The sequence below is a fragment of the Salvelinus alpinus genome, chromosome 6 (assembly GCF_045679555.1).
Source record: "Salvelinus alpinus chromosome 6, SLU_Salpinus.1, whole genome shotgun sequence".
NCBI lineage: Eukaryota > Metazoa > Chordata > Actinopteri > Salmoniformes > Salmonidae > Salvelinus > Salvelinus alpinus.
The window spans coordinates 97,053,136-97,078,589 of NC_092091.1; the positions used below are offsets into that span (position 1 = coordinate 97,053,136).

At 48.9% G+C, this 25,454-nt stretch overlaps 1 protein-coding gene across 1 annotated transcript in view; it reads right to left on the reverse strand.

Moving 5' to 3' along the window:
• The window catches only part of ndst3 (N-deacetylase/N-sulfotransferase (heparan glucosaminyl) 3), a 154,574-nt gene that overhangs the window by 38,623 nt on the left and 90,497 nt on the right, over positions 1-25,454 (reverse strand). Inside the window, exons 11-13 of the mRNA XM_071408621.1 lie at positions 23,467-23,584; positions 22,483-22,657; positions 7,345-7,515 (exon numbers count right to left, since the gene is read on the reverse strand). Coding sequence (XP_071264722.1) covers positions 7,345-7,515; positions 22,483-22,657; positions 23,467-23,584 — 464 coding nt within the window. The remainder of the gene's footprint in view (positions 1-7,344; positions 7,516-22,482; positions 22,658-23,466; positions 23,585-25,454) is intronic.

Consider the following 25,454-nt stretch of genomic DNA (forward strand, 5'->3'; position numbering starts at 1 on the left):
TGTCTATAGTAGAGTCCTGGTGTGTTAACCATCTCTCTTGGTGTCTATAGTAGAGTCCTGGTGTGTTAACCATCTCTCTAGGTGTCTATAGTAGAGTCCTGGTGTGTTAACCATTTCTCTAGGTGTCTATAGTAGAGTCCTGGTGTGTTAACCATCTCTCTAGGTGTCTATAGTAGAGTCCTGGTGTGTTAACCATCTCTCTAGGTGTCTATAGTAGAGTCCTGGTGTGTTAACCATCTCTCTAGGTGTCTATAGTAGAGTCCTGGTGTGTTAACCATCTCTCTAGGTGTCTATAGTAGGGTCCTGGTGTGTTAACCATCTGTCTAGGTGTCTATAGTAGAGTCCTGGTGTGTTAACCATCTCTCTAGGTGTCTATAGTAGAGTCCTAGTGTGTTAACCATCTCTCTAGGTGTCTATAGTAGAGTCCTGGTGTGTTAACCATCTCTCTAGGTGTCTATAGTAGGGTCCTGGTGTGTTAACCATCTCTCTAGGTGTCTATAGTAGAGTCCTGGTGTGTTAACCATCTCTCTAGGTGTCTATAGTAGAGTCCTGGTGTGTTAACCATCTCTTTAGGTGTCTATAGTAGAGTCCTGGTGTGTTAACCATCTCTCTAGGTGTCTATAGTAGAGTCCTGGTGTGTTAACCATCTTTCTAGGTGTCTATAGTAGAGTCCTGGTGTGTTAACCATCTCTTTAGGTGTCTATAGTAGAGTCCTGGTGTGTTAACCATCTCTCTAGGTGTCTATAGTAGAGTCCTGGTGTGTTAACCATCTTTCTAGGTGTCTATAGTAGAGTCCTGGTGTGTTAACCATCTCTTTAGGTGTCTATAGTAGAGTCCTGGTGTGTTAACCATCTCTCTAGGTGTCTATAGTAGAGTCCTGGTGTGTTAACCATCTCTCTAGGTGTCTATAGTAGAGTCCTGGTGTGTTAACCATCTCTCTAGGTGTCTATAGTAGAGTCCTGGTGTGTTAACCATCTGTCTAGGTGTCTATAGTAGAGTCCTGGTGTGTTAACCATCTCTCTAGGTGTCTATAGTAGAGTCCTGGTGTGTTAACCATCTCTCTAGGTGTCTATAGTAGAGTCCTGGTGTGTTAACCATCTCTCTAGGTGTCTATAGTAGAGTCCTGGTGTGTTAACCATCTCTCTAGGTGTCTATAGTAGAGTCCTGGTGTGTTAACCATCTCTATAGGTGTCTATAGTAGAGTCCTGGTGTGTTAACCATCTCTCTAGGTGTCTATAGTAGAGTCTTGGTGTGTTAACCATCTCTCTAGGTGTCTATAGTAGAGTCCTGGTGTGTTAACCATCTCTCTAGGTGTCTATAGTAGAGTCTTGGTGTGTTAACCATCTCTCTAGGTGTCTATAGTAGAGTCCTGGTGTGTTAACCATCTCTCTAGGTGTCTATAGTAGAGTCCTGGTGTGTTAACCATCTCTCTAGGTGTCTATAGTAGAGTCCTGGTGTGTTAACCATCTCTCTAGGTGTCTATAGTAGAGTCCTGGTGTGTTAACTATCTCTCTAGGTGTCTATAGTAGAGTCCTGCTGTGTTAACCATCTCTCTAGGTGTCTATAGTAGAGTCCTTGTGTGTTAACCATCTCTCTAGGTGTCTATAGTAGAGTCCTGGTGTGTTAACCATCTCTCTTGGTGTCTATAGTAGAGTCCTGGTGTGTTAACCATCTCTCTAGGTGTCTATAGTAGAGTCCTGGTGTGTTAACCATTTCTCTAGGTGTCTATAGTAGAGTCCTGGTGTGTTAACCATCTCTCTAGGTGTCTATAGTAGAGTCCTGGTGTGTTAACCATCTCTCTAGGTGTCTATAGTAGAGTCCTGGTGTGTTAACCATCTCTCTAGGTGTCTATAGTAGAGTCCTGGTGTGTTAACCATCTCTCTAGGTGTCTATAGTAGGGTCCTGGTGTGTTAACCATCTGTCTAGGTGTCTATAGTAGAGTCCTGGTGTGTTAACCATCTCTCTAGGTGTCTATAGTAGAGTCCTGGTGTGTTAACCATCTCTCTAGGTGTCTATAGTAGAGTCCTGGTGTGTTAACCATCTCTCTAGGTGTCTATAGTAGAGTCCTGGTGTGTACCTGGTCAACAGGGTAGTGTGTTAACCATCTCTCTAGGTGTCTATAGTAGAGTCCTGGTGTGTTAACCATCTCTCTAGGTGTCTATAGTAGAGTCCTGGTGTGTTAACCATCTCTCTAGGTGTCTATAGTAGAGTCCTAGTGTGTTAACCATCTCTCTAGGTGTCTATAGTAGAGTCCTGGTGTGTTAACCATCTTTCTAGGTGTCTATAGTAGAGTCCTGGTGTGTTAACCATCTCTCTAGGTGTCTATAGTAGAGTCCTGGTGTGTTAACCATCTCTCTAGGTGTCTATAGTAGAGTCCTGGTGTGTTAACCATCTCTCTAGGTGTCTATAGTAGAGTCCTGGTGTGTTAACCATCTCTCTAGGTGTCTATAGTAGAGTCCTGGTGTGTTAACCATCTGTCTAGGTGTCTATAGTAGAGTCCTGGTGTGTTAACCATCTCTCTAGGTGTCTATAGTAGAGTCCTGGTGTGTTAACCATCTCTCTAGGTGTCTATAGTAGAGTCCTGGTGTGTTAACCATCTCTCTAGGTGTCTATAGTAGAGTCCTGGTGTGTTAACCATCTCTCTAGGTGTCTATAGTAGAGTCCTGGTGTGTTAACCATCTCTATAGGTGTCTATAGTAGAGTCCTGGTGTGTTAACCATCTCTCTAGGTGTCTATAGTAGAGTCCTGGTGTGTTAACGATCTCTCTAGGTGTCTATAGTAGAGTCCTGGTGTGTTAACCATCTCTCTAGGTGTCTATAGTAGAGTCTTGGTGTGTTAACCATCTCTCTAGGTGTCTATAGTAGAGTCCTGGTGTGTTAACCATCTCTCTAGGTGTCTATAGTAGAGTCCTGGTGTGTTAACCATTTCTCTAGGTGTCTATAGTAGAGTCCTGGTGTGTTAACCATCTCTCTAGGTGTCTATAGTAGAGTCCTGGTGTGTTAACCATCTCTCTAGGTGTCTATAGTAGAGTCCTGGTGTGTTAACCATCTCTCTAGGTGTCTATAGTAGAGTCCTGGTGTGTTAACCATCTCTCTAGGTGTCTATAGTAGGGTCCTGGTGTGTTAACCATCTGTCTAGGTGTCTATAGTAGAGTCCTGGTGTGTTAACCATCTCTCTAGGTGTCTATAGTAGAGTCCTGGTGTGTTAACCATCTCTCTAGGTGTCTATAGTAGAGTCCTGGTGTGTTAACCATCTCTCTAGGTGTCTATAGTAGAGTCCTGGTGTGTACCTGGTCAACAGGGTAGTGTGTTAACCATCTCTCTAGGTGTCTATAGTAGAGTCCTGGTGTGTTAACCATCTCTCTAGGTGTCTATAGTAGAGTCCTGGTGTGTTAACCATCTCTCTAGGTGTCTATAGTAGAGTCCTGGTGTGTTAACCATCTTTCTAGGTGTCTATAGTAGAGTCCTGGTGTGTTAACCATCTCTCTAGGTGTCTATAGTAGAGTCCTGGTGTGTTAACCATCTCTCTAGGTGTCTATAGTAGAGTCCTGGTGTGTTAACCATCTCTCTAGGTGTCTATAGTAGAGTCCTGGTGTGTTAACCATCTCTCTAGGTGTCTATAGTAGAGTCCTGGTGTGTTAACCATCTCTCTAGGTGTCTATAGTAGAGTCCTGGTGTGTTAACCATCTCTCTAGGTGTCTATAGTAGAGTCCTGGTGTGTTAACCATCTCTATAGGTGTCTATAGTAGAGTCCTGGTGTGTTAACCATCTCTCTAGGTGTCTATAGTAGAGTCTTGGTGTGTTAACCATCTCTCTAGGTGTCTATAGTAGAGTCCTGGTGTGTTAACCATCTCTCTAGGTGTCTATAGTAGAGTCTTGGTGTGTTAACCATCTCTCTAGGTGTCTATAGTAGAGTCCTGGTGTGTTAACCATCTCTCTAGGTGTCTATAGTAGAGTCCTGGTGTGTTAACGATCTCTCTAGGTGTCTATAGTAGAGTCCTGGTGTGTTAACCATCTCTCTAGGTGTCTATAGTAGAGTCCTGGTGTGTTAACCATCTCTCTAGGTGTCTATAGTAGAGTCCTGGTGTGTTAACCATCTCTCTAGGTGTCTATAGTAGAGTCCTGGTGTGTTAACCATCTCTATAGGTGTCTATAGTAGAGTCCTGGTGTGTTAACCATCTCTCTAGGTGTCTATAGTAGAGTCCTGGTGTGTTAACCATCTCTCTAGGTGTCTATAGTAGAGTCCTGGTGTGTTAACCATCTCTCTAGGTGTCTATAGTAGAGTCTTGGTGTGTTAACCATCTCTCTAGGTGTCTATAGTAGAGTCCTGGTGTGTTAACCATCTCTCTAGGTGTCTATAGTAGAGTCTTGGTGTGTTAACCATCTCTCTAGGTGTCTATAGTAGAGTCCTGGTGTGTTAACCATCTCTCTAGGTGTCTATAGTAGAGTCCTGGTGTGTTAACGATCTCTCTAGGTGTCTATAGTAGAGTCCTGGTGTGTTAACCATCTCTCTAGGTGTCTATAGTAGAGTCCTGGTGTGTTAACTATCTCTCTAGGTGTCTATAGTAGAGTCCTGCTGTGTTAACCATCTCTCTAGGTGTCTATAGTAGAGTCCTGGTGTGTTAACCATCTCTCTAGGTGTCTATAGTAGAGTCCTGGTGTGTTAACCATCTCTCTTGGTGTCTATAGTAGAGTCCTGGTGTGTTAACCATCTCTCTAGGTGTCTATAGTAGAGTCCTGGTGTGTTAACCATCTCTCTAGGTGTCTATAGTAGAGTCCTGGTGTGTTAACCATCTCTCTAGGTGTCTATAGTAGGGTCCTGGTGTGTTAACCATCTGTCTAGGTGTCTATAGTAGAGTCCTGGTGTGTTAACCATCTCTCTAGGTGTCTATAGTAGAGTCCTGGTGTGTTAACCATCTCTCTAGGTGTCTATAGTAGAGTCCTGGTGTGTTAACCATCTCTCTATGTGTCTATAGTAGAGTCCTGGTGTGTTAACCATCTCTCTAGGTGTCTATAGTAGAGTCCTGGTGTGTACCTGGTCAACAGGGTAGTGTGTTAACCATCTCTCTAGGTGTCTATAGTAGAGTCCTGGTGTGTTAACCATCTCTCTAGGTGTCTATAGTAGAGTCCTGGTGTGTTAACCATCTCTCTAGGTGTCTATAGTAGAGTCCTAGTGTGTTAACCATCTCTCTAGGTGTCTATAGTAGAGTCCTGGTGTGTTAACCATCTTTCTAGGTGTCTATAGTAGAGTCCTGGTGTGTTAACCATCTCTCTAGGTGTCTATAGTAGAGTCCTGGTGTGTTAACCATCTCTCTAGGTGTCTATAGTAGAGTCCTGGTGTGTTAACCATCTCTCTAGGTGTCTATAGTAGAGTCCTGGTGTGTTAACCATCGCTCTAGGTGTCTATAGTAGAGTCCTGGTGTGTTAACCCTCTGTCTCGGTGTCTATAGTAGAGTCCTGGTGTGTTAACCATCTCTCTAGGTGTCTATAGTAGAGTCCTGGTGTGTTCACCATCTCTCTAGGTGTCTCTAGTAGAGTCCTGGTGTGTTAACCATCTCTCTAGGTGTCTATAGTAGAGTCCTGGTGTGTTAACCATCTCTCTAGGTGTCTATAGTAGAGTCCTGGTGTGTTAACCATCTCTCTAGGTGTCTATAGTAGAGTCCTGGTGTGTGTACCTGGTCAACAGGGTAGTGTGTTAACCATCTCTCTAGTTGTCTATAGTAGAGTCCTGGTGTGTTAACCATCTCTCTTGGTGTCTATAGTAGAGTCCTGGTGTGTTAACCATCTCTCTAGGTGTCTATAGTAGAGTCCTGGTGTGTTAACCATCTCTCTAGGTGTCTATAGTAGAGTCCTGGTGTGTTAACCATCTCTCTAGGTGTCTATAATAGAGTCCTGGTGTGTTAACCATCTCTCTAGGTGTCTATAGTAGAGTCCTGGTGTGTTAACCATTTCTCTAGGTGTCTATAGTAGAGTCCTGGTGTGTTAACCATCTCTCTAGGTGTCTATAGTAGAGTCCTGGTGTGTTAACCATCTCTCTAGGTGTCTATAGTAGAGTCCTGGTGTGTTAACCATCTCTCTAGGTGTCTATAGTAGAGTCCTGGTGTGTTAACCATCTCTCTAGGTGTCTATAGTAGGGTCCTGGTGTGTTAACCATCTGTCTAGGTGTCTATAGTAGAGTCCTGGTGTGTTAACCATCTCTCTAGGTGTCTATAGTAGAGTCCTGGTGTGTTAACCATCTCTCTAGGTGTCTATAGTAGAGTCCTGGTGTGTTAACCATCTCTCTAGGTGTCTATAGTAGAGTCCTGGTGTGTTAACCATCTCTCTAGGTGTCTATAGTAGAGTCCTGGTGTGTACCTGGTCAACAGGGTAGTGTGTTAACCATCTCTCTAGGTGTCTATAGTAGAGTCCTGGTGTGTTAACCATCTCTCTAGGTGTCTATAGTAGAGTCCTGGTGTGTACCTGGTCAACAGGGTAGTGTGTTAACCATCTCTCTAGGTGTCTATAGTAGAGTCCTGGTGTGTTAACCATCTCTCTAGGTGTCTATAGTAGAGTCCTGGTGTGTTAACCATCTCTCTAGGTGTCTATAGTAGAGTCCTGGTGTGTTAACCATCTCTCTAGGTGTCTATAGTAGAGTCCTGGTGTGTTAACCATCTCTCTAGGTGTCTATAGTAGAGTCCTGGTGTGTTAACCATCTCTCTAGGTGTCTATAGTAGAGTCCTGGTGTGTTAACCATCTCTCTAGGTGTCTATAGTAGAGTCCTGGTGTGTTAACCATCTCTCTAGGTGTCTCTAGTAGAGTCCTGGTGTGTTAACCATCTCTCTAGGTGTCTATAGTAGAGTCCTGGTGTGTTAACCATCTCTCTATGTGTCTATAGTAGAGTCCTGGTGTGTTAACTATCTCTCTAGGTGTCTATAGTAGAGTCCTGGTGTGTTAACCATCTCTCTAGGTGTCTATAGTAGAGTCCTGGTGTGTTAACCATCTCTCTAGGTGTCTATAGTAGAGTCCTGGTGTGTTAACCATCTCTCTAGGTGTCTATAGTAGAGTCCTGGTGTGTTAACCATCTCTCTAGGTGTCTATAGTAGAGTCCTGGTGTGTTAACCATCTCTCTAGGTGTCTATAGTAGAGTCCTGGTGTGTTAACCATCTCTATAGGTGTCTATAGTAGAGTCCTGGTGTGTTAACCATCTCTCTAGGTGTCTATAGTAGAGTCCTGGTGTGTTAACCATCTCTCTAGGTGTCTATAGTAGAGTCCTGGTGTGTTAACCATCTCTCTAGGTGTCTATAGTAGAGTCCTGGTGTGTTAACCATCTCTCTAGGTGTCTATAGTAGAGTCCTGGTGTGTGTACCTGGTCAACAGGGTAGTGTGTTAACCATCTCTCTAGGTGTGTATAGTAGAGTCCTGGTGTGAGACAGCGGTTCTGGAGTGATCGGATGCCGGACGGCGCTCCGCGTTGAGCGCTGATAACATCATAGAAGGAGAGCATCGACCCGGTGCGTTCCTCATGAGCCTTCTGGTGCTGAAATACACAGCGGTAGAACACACACACACACACACACACACACACACACACACACACACACACACACACACACACACACACACACACACACACACACACACACACACACACACACACACACACACACACACACACACACACACACACACACACACACACACACACACACACACACACACACACAGACACACACACACACACACACACACACACATACACACACACACAGACACACACACACACACACACACACTTCTTGAATTTGAATTGAAGTAGGAAATAGGATACTGAATCTGATAAACACTGAGTGAACAAAACATTAAGAACACCTTCCTAATATTGAGTTGCATCCCCCTCCCTTTGACCCCAGAACAGCCTCCATTCATCAGGGTCATGGACTCTACAAGGTGTGTAAAGCGTTCCACAGGGACGCTGGTCCATGTTGACTCCAATGCTTCCCACAGTGTCAAATTGGCTGGATGTCCTTTGGGTGGTGGACCATTCTTGATACACATGGGAAAAACCCAGCAGCATTGCAGTTCATCTACACTGATTGAAGTGGATTTAACAAGTGACGTCAATAAGGGATCATAGCTTTCACCTGGATTCACCTGGTCAGTCTACGTCATGGAAAGAGCGGGTGTTCCTAATATTTTGTCCACTCATCGTATATTTTGATCATAAAACATCAATATATTATATACATGCACATCAAATATTGACAAAACCTGTATGTGAATATTTAAAGATGTTACATTTCATTAATCACTGATACATTCTGTTCAATATGGAGGAGGGCAAATACTACATTTCCCAGAATGCATTAGTGTAACCTCAAGTTGACCCTGAACATGTTGAAAAAGAAGCCAACCAAATGACACGGTTGTTGGATAAACAACGGCCTGTTCTAAGCACTAAGGTTATTAAAAGACAATATCAACACTGTTTCCAGAGAAAAGGGATGTGGGCCGTCATTGAAAATAAGAATTTGTTCTTAACCGACTTGACTAGTTAAATAAAATGTTAAATAATAAATAAATAAATAATAATATAGATTATTTTGGTATCTGGAAGTGTGACCTGCCAGATGTAATAACACACTTCCTGTCACTCAAATTCTACATCCTGTGAGGTTCGGCCAATTCAATTCCAATTTCAGCTCATGAGTTGAATAGGAGTGTGTGTGTGTGTGTGTGTGTGTGTGTGTGTGTGTGTGTGTGTGTGTGTGTGTGTGTGTGTGTGTGTGTGTGTGTGTGTGTGTGTGTGTGTGTGTGTGTACCTGGTACCAGCTATTAGCCCTGTCTGAGGGGTAGGTCCACACGGTCAGTATCTTGTGTACCTGGTACCAGCTATAAGCCCTGTCTGAGGGGTAGGTCCACACGGTCAGTATCTTGTGTACCTGGTACCAGCTATAAGCCCTGTCTGAGGGGTTGGTCCACACGGTCAGTATCTTGTGTACCTGGTACCAGCTATAAGCCCTGTCTGAGGGGTTGGTCCACACGGTCAGTATCTTGTGTACCTGGTACCAGCTATAAGCCCTGTCTGAGGGGTTGGTCCACACGGTCAGTATCTTGTGTACCTGGTACCAGCTATAAGCCCTGTCTGAGGGGTTGGTCCACACGGTCAGTATCTTGTGTACCTGGTACCAGCTATAAGCCCTGTCTGAGGGGTTGGTCCACACGGTCAGTATCTTGTGTACCTGGTACCAGCTATAAGCCCTGTCTGAGGGGTTGGTCCACACGGTCAGTATCTTGTGTACCTGGTACCAGCTATAAGCCCTGTCTGAGGGGTTGGTCCACACGGTCAGTATCTTGTGTACCTGGTACCAGCTATAAGCCCTGTCTGAGGGGTTGGTCCACACGGTCAGTATCTTGTGTACCTGGTACCAGCTATAAGCCCTGTCTGAGGGGTTGGTCCACACGGTCAGTATCTTGTGTACCTGGTACCAGCTATAAGCCCTGTCAGAGGGGTTGGTCCACACGGTCAGTATCTTGTGTACCTGGTACCAGCTATAAGCCCTGTCTGAGGGGTTGGTCCACACGGTCAGTATCTTGTGTACCTGGTACCAGCTATGAGCCCTGTCTGAGGGGTTGGTCCACACGGTCAGTATCTTGTGTACCTGGTACCAGCTATAAGCCCTGTCTGAGGGGTTGGTCCACACGGTCAGTATCTTGTGTACCTGGTACCAGCTATAAGCCCTGTCTGAGGGGTTGGTCCACACGGTCAGTATCTTGTGTACCTGGTACCAGCTATAAGCCCTGTGTGAGGGGTTGGTCCACACGGTCAGTATCTTGTGTACCTGGTACCAGCTATAAGCCCTGTCTGAGGGGTTGGTCCACACGGTCAGTATCTTGTGTACCTGGTACCAGCTATAAGCCCTGTCTGAGGGGTTGGTCCACACGGTCAGTATCTTGTGTACCTGGTACCAGCTATAAGCCCTGTCTGAGGGGTTGGTCCACACGGTCAGTATCTTGTGTACCTGGTACCAGCTATAAGCCCTGTCTGAGGGGTTGGTCCACACGGTCAGTATCTTGTGTACCTGGTACCAGCTATAAGCCCTGTCTGAGGGGTTGGTCCACACGGTCAGTATCTTGTGTACCTGGTACCAGCTATAAGCCCTGTCTGAGGGGTTGGTCCACACGGTCAGTATCTTGTGTACCTGGTACCAGCTATAAGCCCTGTCTGAGGGGTTGGTCCACACGGTCAGTATCTTGTGTACCTGGTACCAGCTATAAGCCCTGTCTGAGGGGTTGGTCCACACGGTCAGTATCTTGTGTACCTGGTACCAGCTATAAGCCCTGTCTGAGGGGTTGGTCCACACGGTCAGTATCTTGTGTACCTGGTACCAGCTATAAGCCCTGTCTGAGGGGTTGGTCCACACGGTCAGTATCTTGTGTACCTGGTACCAGCTATAAGCCCTGTCTGAGGGGTTGGTCCACACGGTCAGTATCTTGTGTACCTGGTACCAGCTATAAGCCCTGTCTGAGGGGTTGGTCCACACGGTCAGTATCTTGTGTACCTGGTACCAGCTATAAGCCCTGTCTGAGGGGTTGGTCCACACGGTCAGTATCTTGTGTACCTGGTACCAGCTATAAGCCCTGTCTGAGGGGTTGGTCCACACGGTCAGTATCTTGTGTACCTGGTACCAGCTATAAGCCCTGTCTGAGGGGTTGGTCAACACGGTCAGTATCTTGTGGACCTGGTACCAGCTATAAGCCCTGTCTGAGGGGTTGGTCCACACGGTCAGTATCTTGTGTACCTGGTACCAGCTATAAGCCCTGTCTGAGGGGTTGGTCCACACGGTCAGTATCTTGTGTACCTGGTACCAGCTATAAGCCCTGTCTGAGGGGTTGGTCCACACGGTCAGTATCTTGTGTACCTGGTACCAGCTATAAGCCCTGTCTGAGGGGTTGGTCCACACGGTCAGTATCTTGTGTACCTGGTACCAGCTATAAGCCCTGTCTGAGGGGTTGGTCCACACGGTCAGTATCTTGTGTACCTGGTACCAGCTATAAGCCCTGTCTGAGGGGTGGGTCCACACGGTCAGTATCTTGTGTACCTGGTACCAGCTATAAGCCCTGTCTGAGGGGTTGGTCCACACGGTCAGTATCTTGTGGACCTGGTACCAGCTATAAGCCCTGTCTGAGGGGTTGGTCCACACGGTCAGTATCTTGTGTACCTGGTACCAGCTATAAGCCCTGTCTGAGGGGTTGGTCCACACGGTCAGTATCTTGTGTACCTGGTACCAGCTATAAGCCCTGTCTGAGGGGTTGGTCCACACGGTCAGTATCTTGTGTACCTGGTACCAGCTATAAGCCCTGTCTGAGGGGTTGGTCCACACGGTCAGTATCTTGTGTACCTGGTACCAGCTATAAGCCCTGTCTGAGGGGTTGGTCCACACGGTCAGTATCTTGTGTACCTGGTACCAGCTATAAGCCCTGTCTGAGGGGTTGGTCCACACGGTCAGTATCTTGTGTACCTGGTACCAGCTATAAGCCCTGTCTGAGGGGTTGGTCCACACGGTCAGTATCTTGTGTACCTGGTACCAGCTATAAGCCCTGTCTGAGGGGTTGGTCCACACGGTCAGTATCTTGTGTACCTGGTACCAGCTATAAGCCCTGTCTGAGGGGTTGGTCCACACGGTCAGTATCTTGTGTACCTGGTACCAGCTATAAGCCCTGTCTGAGGGGTTGGTCCACACGGTCAGTATCTTGTGTACCTGGTACCAGCTATAAGCCCTGTCTGAGGGGTTGGTCCACACGGTCAGTATCTTGTGTACCTGGTACCAGCTATAAGCCCTGTCTGAGGGGTTGGTCCACACGGTCAGTATCTTGTGTACCTGGTACCAGCTATAAGCCCTGTCTGAGGGGTTGGTCCACACGGTCAGTATCTTGTGTACCTGGTACCAGCTATAAGCCCTGTCTGAGGGGTTGGTCCACACGGTCAGTATCTTGTGTACCTGGTACCAGCTATAAGCCCTGTCTGAGGGGTTGGTCCACACGGTCAGTATCTTGTGTACCTGGTACCAGCTATAAGCCCTGTCTGAGGGGTTGGTCCACACGGTCAGTATCTTGTGTACCTGGTACCAGCTATAAGCCCTGTCTGAGGGGTTGGTCCACACGGTCAGTATCTTGTGTACCTGGTACCAGCTATAAGCCCTGTCTGAGGGGTTAATCAGCACGGTCAGTATCTTGTGTACCTGGTACCAGCTATAAGCCCTGTCTGAGGGGTTGGTCCACACGGTCAGTATCTTGTGTACCTGGTACCAGCTATAAGCCCTGTCTGAGGGGTTGGTCCACACGGTCAGTATCTTGTGTACCTGGTACCAGCTATAAGCCCTGTCTGAGGGGTTGGTCCACACGGTCAGTATCTTGTGTACCTGGTACCAGCTATAAGCCCTGTCTGAGGGGTTGGTCCACACGGTCAGTATCTTGTGTACCTGGTACCAGCTATAAGCCCTGTCTGAGGGGTTGGTCCACACGGTCAGTATCTTGTGTACCTGGTACCAGCTATAAGCCCTGTCTGAGGGGTTGGTCCACACGGTCAGTATCTTGTGTACCTGGTACCAGCTATAAGCCCTGTCTGAGGGGTTGGTCCACACGGTCAGTATCTTGTGTACCTGGTACCAGCTATAAGCCCTGTCTGAGGGGTTGGTCCACACGGTCAGTATCTTGTGTACCTGGTACCAGCTATAAGCCCTGTCTGAGGGGTTGGTCCAGCACGGTCAGTATCTTGTGTACCTGGTACCAGCTATAAGCCCTGTCTGAGGGGTTGGTCCACACGGTCAGTATCTTGTGTACCTGGTACCAGCTATAAGCCCTGTCTGAGGGGTTGGTCCACACGGTCAGTATCTTGTGTACCTGGTACCAGCTATAAGCCCTGTCTGAGGGGTTGGTCCAGCACGGTCAGTATCTTGTGTACCTGGTACCAGCTATAAGCCCTGTCTGAGGGGTTGGTCCACACGGTCAGTATCTTGTGTACCTGGTACCAGCTATAAGCCCTGTCTGAGGGGTTAATCAGCACGGTCAGTATCTTGTGTACCTGGTACCAGCTATAAGCCCTGTCTGAGGGGTTGGTCCACACGGTCAGTATCTTGTGTACCTGGTACCAGCTATAAGCCCTGTCTGAGGGGTTGGTCCACACGGTCAGTATCTTGTGTACCTGGTACCAGCTATAAGCCCTGTCTGAGGGGTTGGTCCACACGGTCAGTATCTTGTGTACCTGGTACCAGCTATAAGCCCTGTCTGAGGGGTTGGTCCACACGGTCAGTATCTTGTGTACCTGGTACCAGCTATAAGCCCTGTCTGAGGGGTTGGTCCACACGGTCAGTATCTTGTGTACCTGGTACCAGCTATAAGCCCTGTCTGAGGGGTTGGTCCACACGGTCAGTATCTTGTGTACCTGGTACCAGCTATAAGCCCTGTCTGAGGGGTTGGTCCACACGGTCAGTATCTTGTGTACCTGGTACCAGCTATAAGCCCTGTCTGAGGGGTAGGTCCACACGGTCAGTATCTTGTGTACCTGGTACCAGCTATAAGCCCTGTCTGAGGGGTTGGTCCACACGGTCAGTATCTTGTGTACCTGGTACCAGCTATAAGCCCTGTCTGAGGGGTTGGTCCACACGGTCAGTATCTTGTGTACCTGGTACCAGCTATAAGCCCTGTCTGAGGGGTTGGTCCACACGGTCAGTATCTTGTGTACCTGGTACCAGCTATAAGCCCTGTCTGAGGGGTTGGTCCACACGGTCAGTATCTTGTGTACCTGGTACCAGCTATAAGCCCTGTCTGAGGGGTTGGTCCAGCACGGTCAGTATCTTGTGTACCTGGTACCAGCTATAAGCCCTGTCTGAGGGGTTGGTCCACACGGTCAGTATCTTGTGTACCTGGTACCAGCTATAAGCCCTGTCTGAGGGGTTGGTCCAGCACGGTCAGTATCTTGTGTACCTGGTACCAGCTATAAGCCCTGTCTGAGGGGTTGGTCCACACGGTCAGTATCTTGTGTACCTGGTACCAGCTATAAGCCCTGTCTGAGGGGTTGGTCCACACGGTCAGTATCTTGTGTACCTGGTACCAGCTATAAGCCCTGTCTGAGGGGTTGGTCCACACGGTCAGTATCTTGTGTACCTGGTACCAGCTATAAGCCCTGTCTGAGGGGTTGGTCCACACGGTCAGTATCTTGTGTACCTGGTACCAGCTATAAGCCCTGTCTGAGGGGTTGGTCCACACGGTCAGTATCTTGTGTACCTGGTACCAGCTATAAGCCCTGTCTGAGGGGTTGGTCCACACGGTCAGTATCTTGTGTACCTGGTACCAGCTATAAGCCCTGTCTGAGGGGTTGGTCCACACGGTCAGTATCTTGTGTACCTGGTACCAGCTATAAGCCCTGTCTGAGGGGTTGGTCCACACGGTCAGTATCTTGTGTACCTGGTACCAGCTATAAGCCCTGTCTGAGGGGTTGGTCCACACGGTCAGTATCTTGTGTACCTGGTACCAGCTATAAGCCCTGTCTGAGGGGTTGGTCCACACGGTCAGTATCTTGTGTACCTGGTACCAGCTATAAGCCCTGTCTGAGGGGTTGGTCCACACGGTCAGTATCTTGTGTACCTGGTACCAGCTATAAGCCCTGTCTGAGGGGTTGGTCCACACGGTCAGTATCTTGTGTACCTGGTACCAGCTATAAGCCCTGTCTGAGGGGTTGGTCCACACGGTCAGTATCTTGTGTACCTGGTACCAGCTATAAGCCCTGTCTGAGGGGTTGGTCCACACGGTCAGTATCTTGTGTACCTGGTACCAGCTATAAGCCCTGTCTGAGGGGTTGGTCCACACGGTCAGTATCTTGTGTACCTGGTACCAGCTATAAGCCCTGTCTGAGGGGTTGGTCCACACGGTCAGTATCTTGTGTACCTGGTACCAGCTATAAGCCCTGTCTGAGGGGTTGGTCCACACGGTCAGTATCTTGTGTACCTGGTACCAGCTATAAGCCCTGTCTGAGGGGTTGGTCCACACGGTCAGTATCTTGTGTACCTGGTACCAGCTATAAGCCCTGTCTGAGGGGTTGGTCCACACGGTCAGTATCTTGTGTACCTGGTACCAGCTATAAGCCCTGTCTGAGGGGTTGGTCCACACGGTCAGTATCTTGTGTACCTGGTACCAGCTATAAGCCCTGTCTGAGGGGTTGGTCCACACGGTCAGTATCTTGTGTACCTGGTACCAGCTATAAGCCCTGTCTGAGGGGTTGGTCCACACGGTCAGTATCTTGTGTACCTGGTACCAGCTATAAGCCCTGTCTGAGGGGTTAATCAGCACGGTCAGTATCTTGTGTACCTGGTACCAGCTATAAGCCCTGTCTGAGGGGTTGGTCCACACGGTCAGTATCTTGTGTACCTGGTACCAGCTATAAGCCCTGTCTGAGGGGTTGGTCCACACGGTCAGTATCTTGTGTACCTGGTACCAGCTATAAGCCCTGTCTGAGGGGTTGGTCCACACGGTCAGTATCTTGTGTACCTGGTACCAGCTATAAGCCCTGTCTGAGGGGTTGGTCCACACGGTCAGTATCTTGTGTACCTGGTACCAGCTATAAGCCCTGTCTGAGGGGTTGGTCCACACGGTCAGTATCTTGTGTACCTGGTACCAGCTATAAGCCCTGTCTGAGGGGTTGGTCCACACGGTCAGTATCTTGTGTACCTGGTACCAGCTATAAGCCCTGTCTGAGGGGTTGGTCCACACGGTCAGTATCTTGTGTACCTGGTACCAGCTATAAGCCCTGTCTGAGGGGTTGGTCCACACGGTCAGTATCTTGTGTACCTGGTACCAGCTATAAGCCCTGTCTGAGGGGTTGGTCCACACGGTCAGTATCTTGTGTACCTGGTACCAGCTATAAGCCCTGTCTGAGGGGTTAATCAGCACGGTCAGTATCTTGTGTACCTGGTACCAGCTATAAGCCCTGTCTGAGGGGTTGGTCCACACGGTCAGTATCTTGTGTACCTGGTACCAGCTATAAGCCCTGTCTGAGGGGTTGGTCCACACGGTCAGTATCTTGTGTACCTGGTACCAGCTATAAGCCCTGTCTGAGGGGTTGGTCCACACGGTCAGTATCTTGTGTACCTGGTACCAGCTATAAGCCCTGTCTGAGGGGTTGGTCCAGCACGGTCAGTATCTTGTGTACCTGGTACCAGCTATAAGCCCTGTCTGAGGGGTTGGTCCACACGGTCAGTATCTTGTGTACCTGGTACCAGCTATAAGCCCTGTCTGAGGGGTTGGTCCACACGGTCAGTATCTTGTGTACCTGGTACCAGCTATAAGCCCTGTCTGAGGGGTTGGTCCACACGGTCAGTATCTTGTGTACCTGGTACCAGCTATAAGCCCTGTCTGAGGGGTTGGTCCACACGGTCAGTATCTTGTGTACCTGGTACCAGCTATAAGCCCTGTCTGAGGGGTTGGTCCACACGGTCAGTATCTTGTGTACCTGGTACCAGCTATAAGCCCTGTCTGAGGGGTTGGTCCACACGGTCAGTATCTTGTGTACCTGGTACCAGCTATAAGCCCTGTCTGAGGGGTTGGTCCACACGGTCAGTATCTTGTGTACCTGGTACCAGCTATAAGCCCTGTCTGAGGGGTTGGTCCACACGGTCAGTATCTTGTGTACCTGGTACCAGCTATAAGCCCTGTCTGAGGGGTTGGTCCACACGGTCAGTATCTTGTGTACCTGGTACCAGCTATAAGCCCTGTCTGAGGGGTTGGTCCACACGGTCAGTATCTTGTGTACCTGGTACCAGCTATAAGCCCTGTCTGAGGGGTTGGTCCACACGGTCAGTATCTTGTGTACCTGGTACCAGCTATAAGCCCTGTCTGAGGGGTTGGTCCACACGGTCAGTATCTTGTGTACCTGGTACCAGCTATAAGCCCTGTCTGAGGGGTTGGTCCACACGGTCAGTATCTTGTGTACCTGGTACCAGCTATAAGCCCTGTCTGAGGGGTTGGTCCACACGGTCAGTATCTTGTGTACCTGGTACCAGCTATAAGCCCTGTCTGAGGGGTTGGTCCACACGGTCAGTATCTTGTGTACCTGGTACCAGCTATAAGCCCTGTCTGAGGGGTTGGTCCACACGGTCAGTATCTTGTGTACCTGGTACCAGCTATAAGCCCTGTCTGAGGGGTTGGTCCACACGGTCAGTATCTTGTGTACCTGGTACCAGCTATAAGCCCTGTCTGAGGGGTTGGTCCACACGGTCAGTATCTTGTGTACCTGGTACCAGCTATAAGCCCTGTCTGAGGGGTTGGTCCACACGGTCAGTATCTTGTGTACCTGGTACCAGCTATAAGCCCTGTCTGAGGGGTTGGTCCACACGGTCAGTATCTTGTGTACCTGGTACCAGCTATAAGCCCTGTCTGAGGGGTTGGTCCACACGGTCAGTATCTTGTGTACCTGGTACCAGCTATAAGCCCTGTCTGAGGGGTTGGTCCACACGGTCAGTATCTTGTGTACCTGGTACCAGCTATAAGCCCTGTCTGAGGGGTTGGTCCACACGGTCAGTATCTTGTGTACCTGGTACCAGCTATAAGCCCTGTCTGAGGGGTTGGTCCACACGGTCAGTATCTTGTGTACCTGGTACCAGCTATAAGCCCTGTCTGAGGGGTTGGTCCACACGGTCAGTATCTTGTGTACCTGGTACCAGCTATAAGCCCTGTCTGAGGGGTTGGTCCACACGGTCAGTATCTTGTGTACCTGGTACCAGCTATAAGCCCTGTCTGAGGGGTTGGTCCACACGGTCAGTATCTTGTGTACCTGGTACCAGCTATAAGCCCTGTCTGAGGGGTTGGTCCACACGGTCAGTATCTTGTGTACCTGGTACCAGCTATAAGCCCTGTCTGAGGGGTTGGTCCACACGGTCAGTATCTTGTGTACCTGGTACCAGCTATAAGCCCTGTCTGAGGGGTTGGTCCACACGGTCAGTATCTTGTGTACCTGGTACCAGCTATAAGCCCTGTCTGAGGGGTTGGTCCACACGGTCAGTATCTTGTGTACCTGGTACCAGCTATAAGCCCTGTCTGAGGGGTTGGTCCACACGGTCAGTATCTTGTGTACCTGGTACCAGCTATAAGCCCTGTCTGAGGGGTTGGTCCACACGGTCAGTATCTTGTGTACCTGGTACCAGCTATAAGCCCTGTCTGAGGGGTTGGTCCACACGGTCAGTATCTTGTGTACCTGGTACCAGCTATAAGCCCTGTCTGAGGGGTTGGTCCACACGGTCAGTATCTTGTGTACCTGGTACCAGCTATAAGCCCTGTCTGAGGGGTTGGTCCACACGGTCAGTATCTTGTGTACCTGGTACCAGCTATAAGCCCTGTCTGAGGGGTTGGTCCACACGGTCAGTATCTTGTGTACCTGGTACCAGCTATAAGCCCTGTCTGAGGGGTTGGTCCACACGGTCAGTATCTTGTGTACCTGGTACCAGCTATAAGCCCTGTCTGAGGGGTTGGTCCACACGGTCAGTATCTTGTGTACCTGGTACCAGCTATAAGCCCTGTCTGAGGGGTTGGTCCACACGGTCAGTATCTTGTGTACCTGGTACCAGCTATAAGCCCTGTCTGAGGGGTTGGTCCACACGGTCAGTATCTTGTGTACCTGGTACCAGCTATAAGCCCTGTCTGAGGGGTTGGTCCACACGGTCAGTATCTTGTGTACCTGGTACCAGCTATAAGCCCTGTCTGAGGGGTTGGTCCACACGGTCAGTATCTTGTGTACCTGGTACCAGCTATAAGCCCTGTCTGAGGGGTTGGTCCACACGGTCAGTATCTTGTGTACCTGGTACCAGCTATAAGCCCTGTCTGAGGGGTTGGTCCACACGGTCAGTATCTTGTGTACCTGGTACCAGCTATAAGCCCTGTCTGAGGGGTTGGTCCACACGGTCAGTATCTTGTGTACCTGGTACCAGCTATAAGCCCTGTCTGAGGGGTTGGTCCACACGGTCAGTATCTTGTGTACCTGGTACCAGCTATAAGCCCTGTCTGAGGGGTTGGTCCACACGGTCAGTATCTTGTGTACCTGGTACCAGCTATGAGCCCTGTCTGAGGGGTTGGTCCACACGGTCAGTATCTTGTGTACCTGGTACCAGCTATAAGCCCTGTCTGAGGGGTTGGTCCACACGGTCAGTATCTTGTGTACCTGGTACCAGCTATAAGCCCTGTCTGAGGGGTTGGTCCACACGGTCAGTATCTTGTGTACCTGGTACCAGCTATAAGCCCTGTCTGAGGGGTTGGTCCACACGGTCAGTATCTTGTGTACCTGGTACCAGCTATAAGCCCTGTCTGAGGGGTTGGTCCACACGGTCAGTATCTTGTGTACCTGGTACCAGCTATAAGCCCTGTCTGAGGGGTTGGTCCACACGGTCAGTATCTTGTGTACCTGGTACCAGCTATAAGCCCTGTCTGAGGGGTTGGTCAGCACGGTCAGTATCTTGTGTACCTGGTACCAGCTATAAGCCCTGTCTGAGGGGTTGGTCCACACGGTCAGTATCTTGTGTACCTGGTACCAGCTATAAGCCCTGTCTGAGGGGTTGGTCCACACGGTCAGTATCTTGTGTACCTGGTACCAGCTATAAGCCCTGTCTGAGGGGTTGGTCCACACGGTCAGTATCTTGTGTACCTGGTACCAGCTATAAGCCCTGTCTGAGGGGTTAATCAGCACGGTCAGTATCTTGTGTACCTGGTACCAGCTATAAGCCCTGTCTGAGGGGTTGGTCCACACGGTCAGTATCTTGTGTACCTGGTACCAGCTATAAGCCCTGTCTGAGGGGTTGGTCCACACGGTCAGTATCTTGTGTACCTGGTACCAGCTATAAGCCCTGTCTGAGGGGTTGGTCCACACGGTCAGTATCTTGTGTACCTGGTACCAGCTATAAGCCCTGTCTGAGGGGTTGGTCCACACGGTCAGTATCTTGTGTACCTGGTACCAGCTATAAGCCCTGTCTGAGGGGTTGGTCCACACGGTCAGTATCTTGTGTACCTGGTACCAGCTATAAGCCCTGTCTGAGGGGTTGGTCCACACGGTCAGTATCTTGTGTACCTGGTACCAGCTATAAGCCCTGTCTGAGGGGTTGGTCCACACGGTCAGTATCTTGTGTACCTGGTACCAGCTATAAGCCCTGTCTGAGGGGTTGGTCCACACGGTCAGTATCTTGTGTACCTGGTACCAGCTATAAGCCCTGTCTGAGGGGTTGGTCCACACGGTCAGTATCTTGTGTACCTGGTACCAGCTATAAGCCCTGTCTGAGGGGTTGGTCCACACGGTCAGTATCTTGTGTACCTGGTACCAGCTATAAGCCCTGTCTGAGGGGTTGGTCCACACGGTCAGTATCTTGTGTACCTGGTACCAGCTATAAGCCCTGTCTGAGGGGTTGGTCCACACGGTCAGTATCTTGTGTACCTGGTACCAGCTATAAGCCCTGTCTGAGGGGTTGGTCCACACGGTCAGTATCTTGTGTACCTGGTACCAGCTATAAGCCCTGTCTGAGGGGTTGGTCCACACGGTCAGTATCTTGTGTACCTGGTACCAGCTATAAGCCCTGTCTGAGGGGTTGGTCCACACGGTCAGTATCTTGTGTACCTGGTACCAGCTATAAGCCCTGTCTGAGGGGTTGGTCCACACGGTCAGTATCTTGTGTACCTGGTACCAGCTATAAGCCCTGTCTGAGGGGTTGGTCCACACGGTCAGTATCTTGTGTACCTGGTACCAGCTATAAGCCCTGTCTGAGGGGTTGGTCCACACGGTCAGTATCTTGTGTACCTGGTACCAGCTATAAGCCCTGTCTGAGGGGTTGGTCCACACGGTCAGTATCTTGTGTACCTGGTACCAGCTATAAGCCCTGTCTGAGGGGTTGGTCCACACGGTCAGTATCTTGTGTACCTGGTACCAGCTATAAGCCCTGTCTGAGGGGTTGGTCCACACGGTCAGTATCTTGTGTACCTGGTACCAGCTATAAGCCCTGTCTGAGGGGTTGGTCCACACGGTCAGTATCTTGTGTACCTGGTACCAGCTATAAGCCCTGTCTGAGGGGTTGGTCCACACGGTCAGTATCTTGTGTACCTGGTACCAGCTATAAGCCCTGTCTGAGGGGTTGGTCCACACGGTCAGTATCTTGTGTACCTGGTACCAGCTATAAGCCCTGTCTGAGGGGTTGGTCCACACGGTCAGTATCTTGTGTACCTGGTACCAGCTATAAGCCCTGTCTGAGGGGTTGGTCCACACGGTCAGTATCTTGTGTACCTGGTACCAGCTATAAGCCCTGTCTGAGGGGTTGGTCCACACGGTCAGTATCTTGTGTACCTGGTACCAGCTATAAGCCCTGTCTGAGGGGTTGGTCCACACGGTCAGTATCTTGTGTACCTGGTACCAGCTATAAGCCCTGTCTGAGGGGTTGGTCCACACGGTCAGTATCTTGTGTACCTGGTACCAGCTATAAGCCCTGTCTGAGGGGTTGGTCCACACGGTCAGTATCTTGTGTACCTGGTACCAGCTATAAGCCCTGTCTGAGGGGTTGGTCCACACGGTCAGTATCTTGTGTACCTGGTACCAGCTATAAGCCCTGTCTGAGGGGTTGGTCCACACGGTCAGTATCTTGTGTACCTGGTACCAGCTATAAGCCCTGTCTGAGGGGTTGGTCCACACGGTCAGTATCTTGTGTACCTGGTACCAGCTATAAGCCCTGTCTGAGGGGTTGGTCCACACGGTCAGTATCTTGTGTACCTGGTACCAGCTATAAGCCCTGTCTGAGGGGTTGGTCCACACGGTCAGTATCTTGTGTACCTGGTACCAGCTATAAGCCCTGTCTGAGGGGTTGGTCCACACGGTCAGTATCTTGTGTACCTGGTACCAGCTATAAGCCCTGTCTGAGGGGTTGGTCCACACGGTCAGTATCTTGTGTACCTGGTACCAGCTATAAGCCCTGTCTGAGGGGTTGGTCCACACGGTCAGTATCTTGTGTACCTGGTACCAGCTATAAGCCCTGTCTGAGGGGTTAATCAGCACGGTCAGTATCTTGTGTACCTGGTACCAGCTATAAGCCCTGTCTGAGGGGTTGGTCCACACGGTCAGTATCTTGTGTACCTGGTACCAGCTATAAGCCCTGTCTGAGGGGTTGGTCCACACGGTCAGTATCTTGTGTACCTGGTACCAGCTATAAGCCCTGTCTGAGGGGTTGGTCCACACGGTCAGTATCTTGTGTACCTGGTACCAGCTATAAGCCCTGTCTGAGGGGTTGGTCCACACGGTCAGTATCTTGTGTACCTGGTACCAGCTATAAGCCCTGTCTGAGGGGTTGGTCAGCACGGTCAGTATCTTGTGTACCTGGTACCAGCTATAAGCCCTGTCTGAGGGGTTGGTCCACACGGTCAGTATCTTGTGTACCTGGTACCAGCTATAAGCCCTGTCTGAGGGGTTGGTCAGCACGGTCAGTATCTTGTGTACCTGGTACCAGCTATAAGCCCTGTCTGAGGGGTTGGTCAGCACGGTCAGTATCTTGGCTTTAGGCAGCAGGGCGGCGGCGCGGCGAGGAGCATCTTCAGAGGGGAAGTAGGTGGAGCTCTTCTCAAACAGGAAGTCACTGGTGACGTTAGACGGCAGCGGGAACAAATCCATATACCTAGACAGGAAGTATAATAATATAGATAGATAATAACGTAGATTACCAGTCTATTCCCTGGTGGTAGTTGTATCATAGACATAGAGTAACATAGATTACCAGTCTATTCCCTGGTGGTAGTTGAATCATAGATATATAGTAACATAGATTACAAGTCTATTCCCTGGTGGTAGTTGTATCATAGACATAGAGTAACATAGATTACCAGTCTATTCCCTGGTGGTAGTTGAATCATAGATATAGAGTAACATAGATTACCAGTCTATTCCCTGTTGGTAGTTGTAACATAGATTACCAGTCTATTCCCTGGTGGTAGTTGAATCATAGATATATAGTAACATAGATTACCAGTCTATTCCCTGGTGGTAGTTGAATCATAGATATATAGTAACATAGATTACCAGTCTATTCCCTGGTGGTAGTTGAATCATAGATATAGAGTAACATAGATTACCAGTCTATTCCCTGGTGGTAGTTATATCATAGATTACCAGTCTATTCCCTGGTGGAAGTTGTAACATAGATATATAGTAACATAGATTACCAGTCTATTCCCTGGTGGTAGTTGTATCATAGATATATAGTAACATAGATTACCAGTCTATTCCCTGGTGGTAGTTGTAACATAGATATATAGTAACATAGATTACCAGTCTATTCCCTGGTGGTAGTTGTATCATAGATATATAGTAACATAGATTACCAGTCTATTCCCTGGTGGTAGTTGTAACATAGACATATAGTAACATAGATTACCAGTCTATTCCCTGGTGGTAGTTGTATCATAGATATATAGTAACATAGATTACCAGTCTATTCCCTGGTGGTAGTTGTTAGTGTTGAAGAACTGGACCTCTCCATACGTCTTGGGGAAGCTACTAGAGATGGAAGGATGCAGCAGGAGGAGGAGACAGAGAGCTGTTGTTCCTGGAAAAGAGAAGAGGAGTCTGTCCATCACACTGAGGGTTACTATAGGTCAGAGGAGTCTGTTCATCACACTGAGGGTTACTATAGGTCAGAGGAGTCTGTCCATCACACTGAGGGTTACTATAGGTCAGAGGAGTCTGTCCATCAGGGAACACTGAGGGTTACTATAGGTCAGAGGAGTCTGTTCATCACACTGAGGGTTACTATAGGTCAGAGGAGTCTGTCCATCACACTGAGGGTTACTATAGGTCAGAGGAGTCTGTTCATCACACTGAGGGTTACTATAGGTCAGAGGAGTCTGTTCATCACACTGAGGGTTACTATAGGTCAGAGGAGTCTGTTCATCACACTGAGGGTTACTATAGGTCAGAGGAGTCTGTCCATCAGGGAATAGGAATAGGAATAGGAATAGGAATAGGAATAGGAATAGGGTTACTATAGGTCAGAGGAGTCTGTCCATCACACTGAGGGTTACTATAGGTCAGAGGAGTCTGTTCATCACACTGAGGGTTACTATAGGTCAGAGGAGTCTGTTCATCACACTGAGGGTTACTATAGGTCAGAGGAGTCTGTCCATCAGGGAATAGGAATAGGAATAGGAATAGGAATAGGAATAGGAATAGGAATAGGGTTACTATAGGTCAGAGGAGTCTGTCCATCACACTGAGGGTTACTATAGGTCAGAGGAGTCTGTCCATCAGAGAACACTGAGGGTTACTATAGGTCAGAGGAGTCTGTTCATCACACTGAGGGTTACTATAGGTCAGAGGAGTCTGTTCATCACACTGAGGGTTACTATAGGTCAGAGGAGTCTGTTCATCACACTGAGGGTTACTATAGGTCAGAGGAGTCTGTTCATCACACTGAGGGTTACTATAGGTCAGAGGAGTCTGTTCATCACACTGAGGGTTACTATAGGTCAGAGGAGTCTGTCCATCACACTGAGGGTTACTATAGGTCAGAGGAGTCTGTCCATCACACTGAGGGTTACTATAGGTCAGAGGAGTCTGTTCATCACACTGAGGGTTACTATAGGTCAGAGGAGTCTGTTCATCACACTGAGGGTTACTATAGGTCAGGGGAGTCTGTCCATCACACTGAGGGTTACTATAGGTCAGAGGAGTCTGTTCATCACACTGAGGGTTACTATAGGTCAGAGGAGTCTGTCCATCAGGGAACACTGAGGGTTACTATAGGTCAGAGGAGTCTGTTCATCACACTGAGGGTTACTATAGGTCAGAGGAGTCTGTTCATCACACTGAGGGTTACTATAGGTCAGAGGAGTCTGTTCATCACACTGAGGGTTACTATAGGTCAGAGGAGTCTGTCCATCAGGGAACACTGAGGGTTACTATAGGTCAGAGGAGTCTGTTCATCACACTGAGGGTTACTATAGGTCAGAGGAGTCTGTTCATCACACTGAGGGTTACTATAGGTCAGAGGAGTCTGTTCATCACACTGAGGGTTACTATAGGTCAGAGGAGTCTGTCCATCAGGGAACACTGAGGGTTACTATAGGTCAGAGGAGTCTGTTCATCACACTGAGGGTTACTATAGGTCAGAGGAGTCTGTCCATCACACTGAGGGTTACTATAGGTCAGAGGAGTCTGTCCATCACACTGAGGGTTACTATAGGTCAGAGGAGTCTGTCCATCACACTGAGGGTTACTATAGGTCAGAGGAGTCTGTTCATCACACTGAGGGTTACTATAGGTCAGAGGAGTCTGTCCATCACACTGAGGGTTACTATAGGTCAGAGGAGTCTGTCCATCACACTGAGGGTTACTATAGGTCAGAGGAGTCTGTCCATCACACTGAGGGTTACTATAGGTCAGAGGAGTCTGTTCATCAGAGAACACTGAGGGTTACT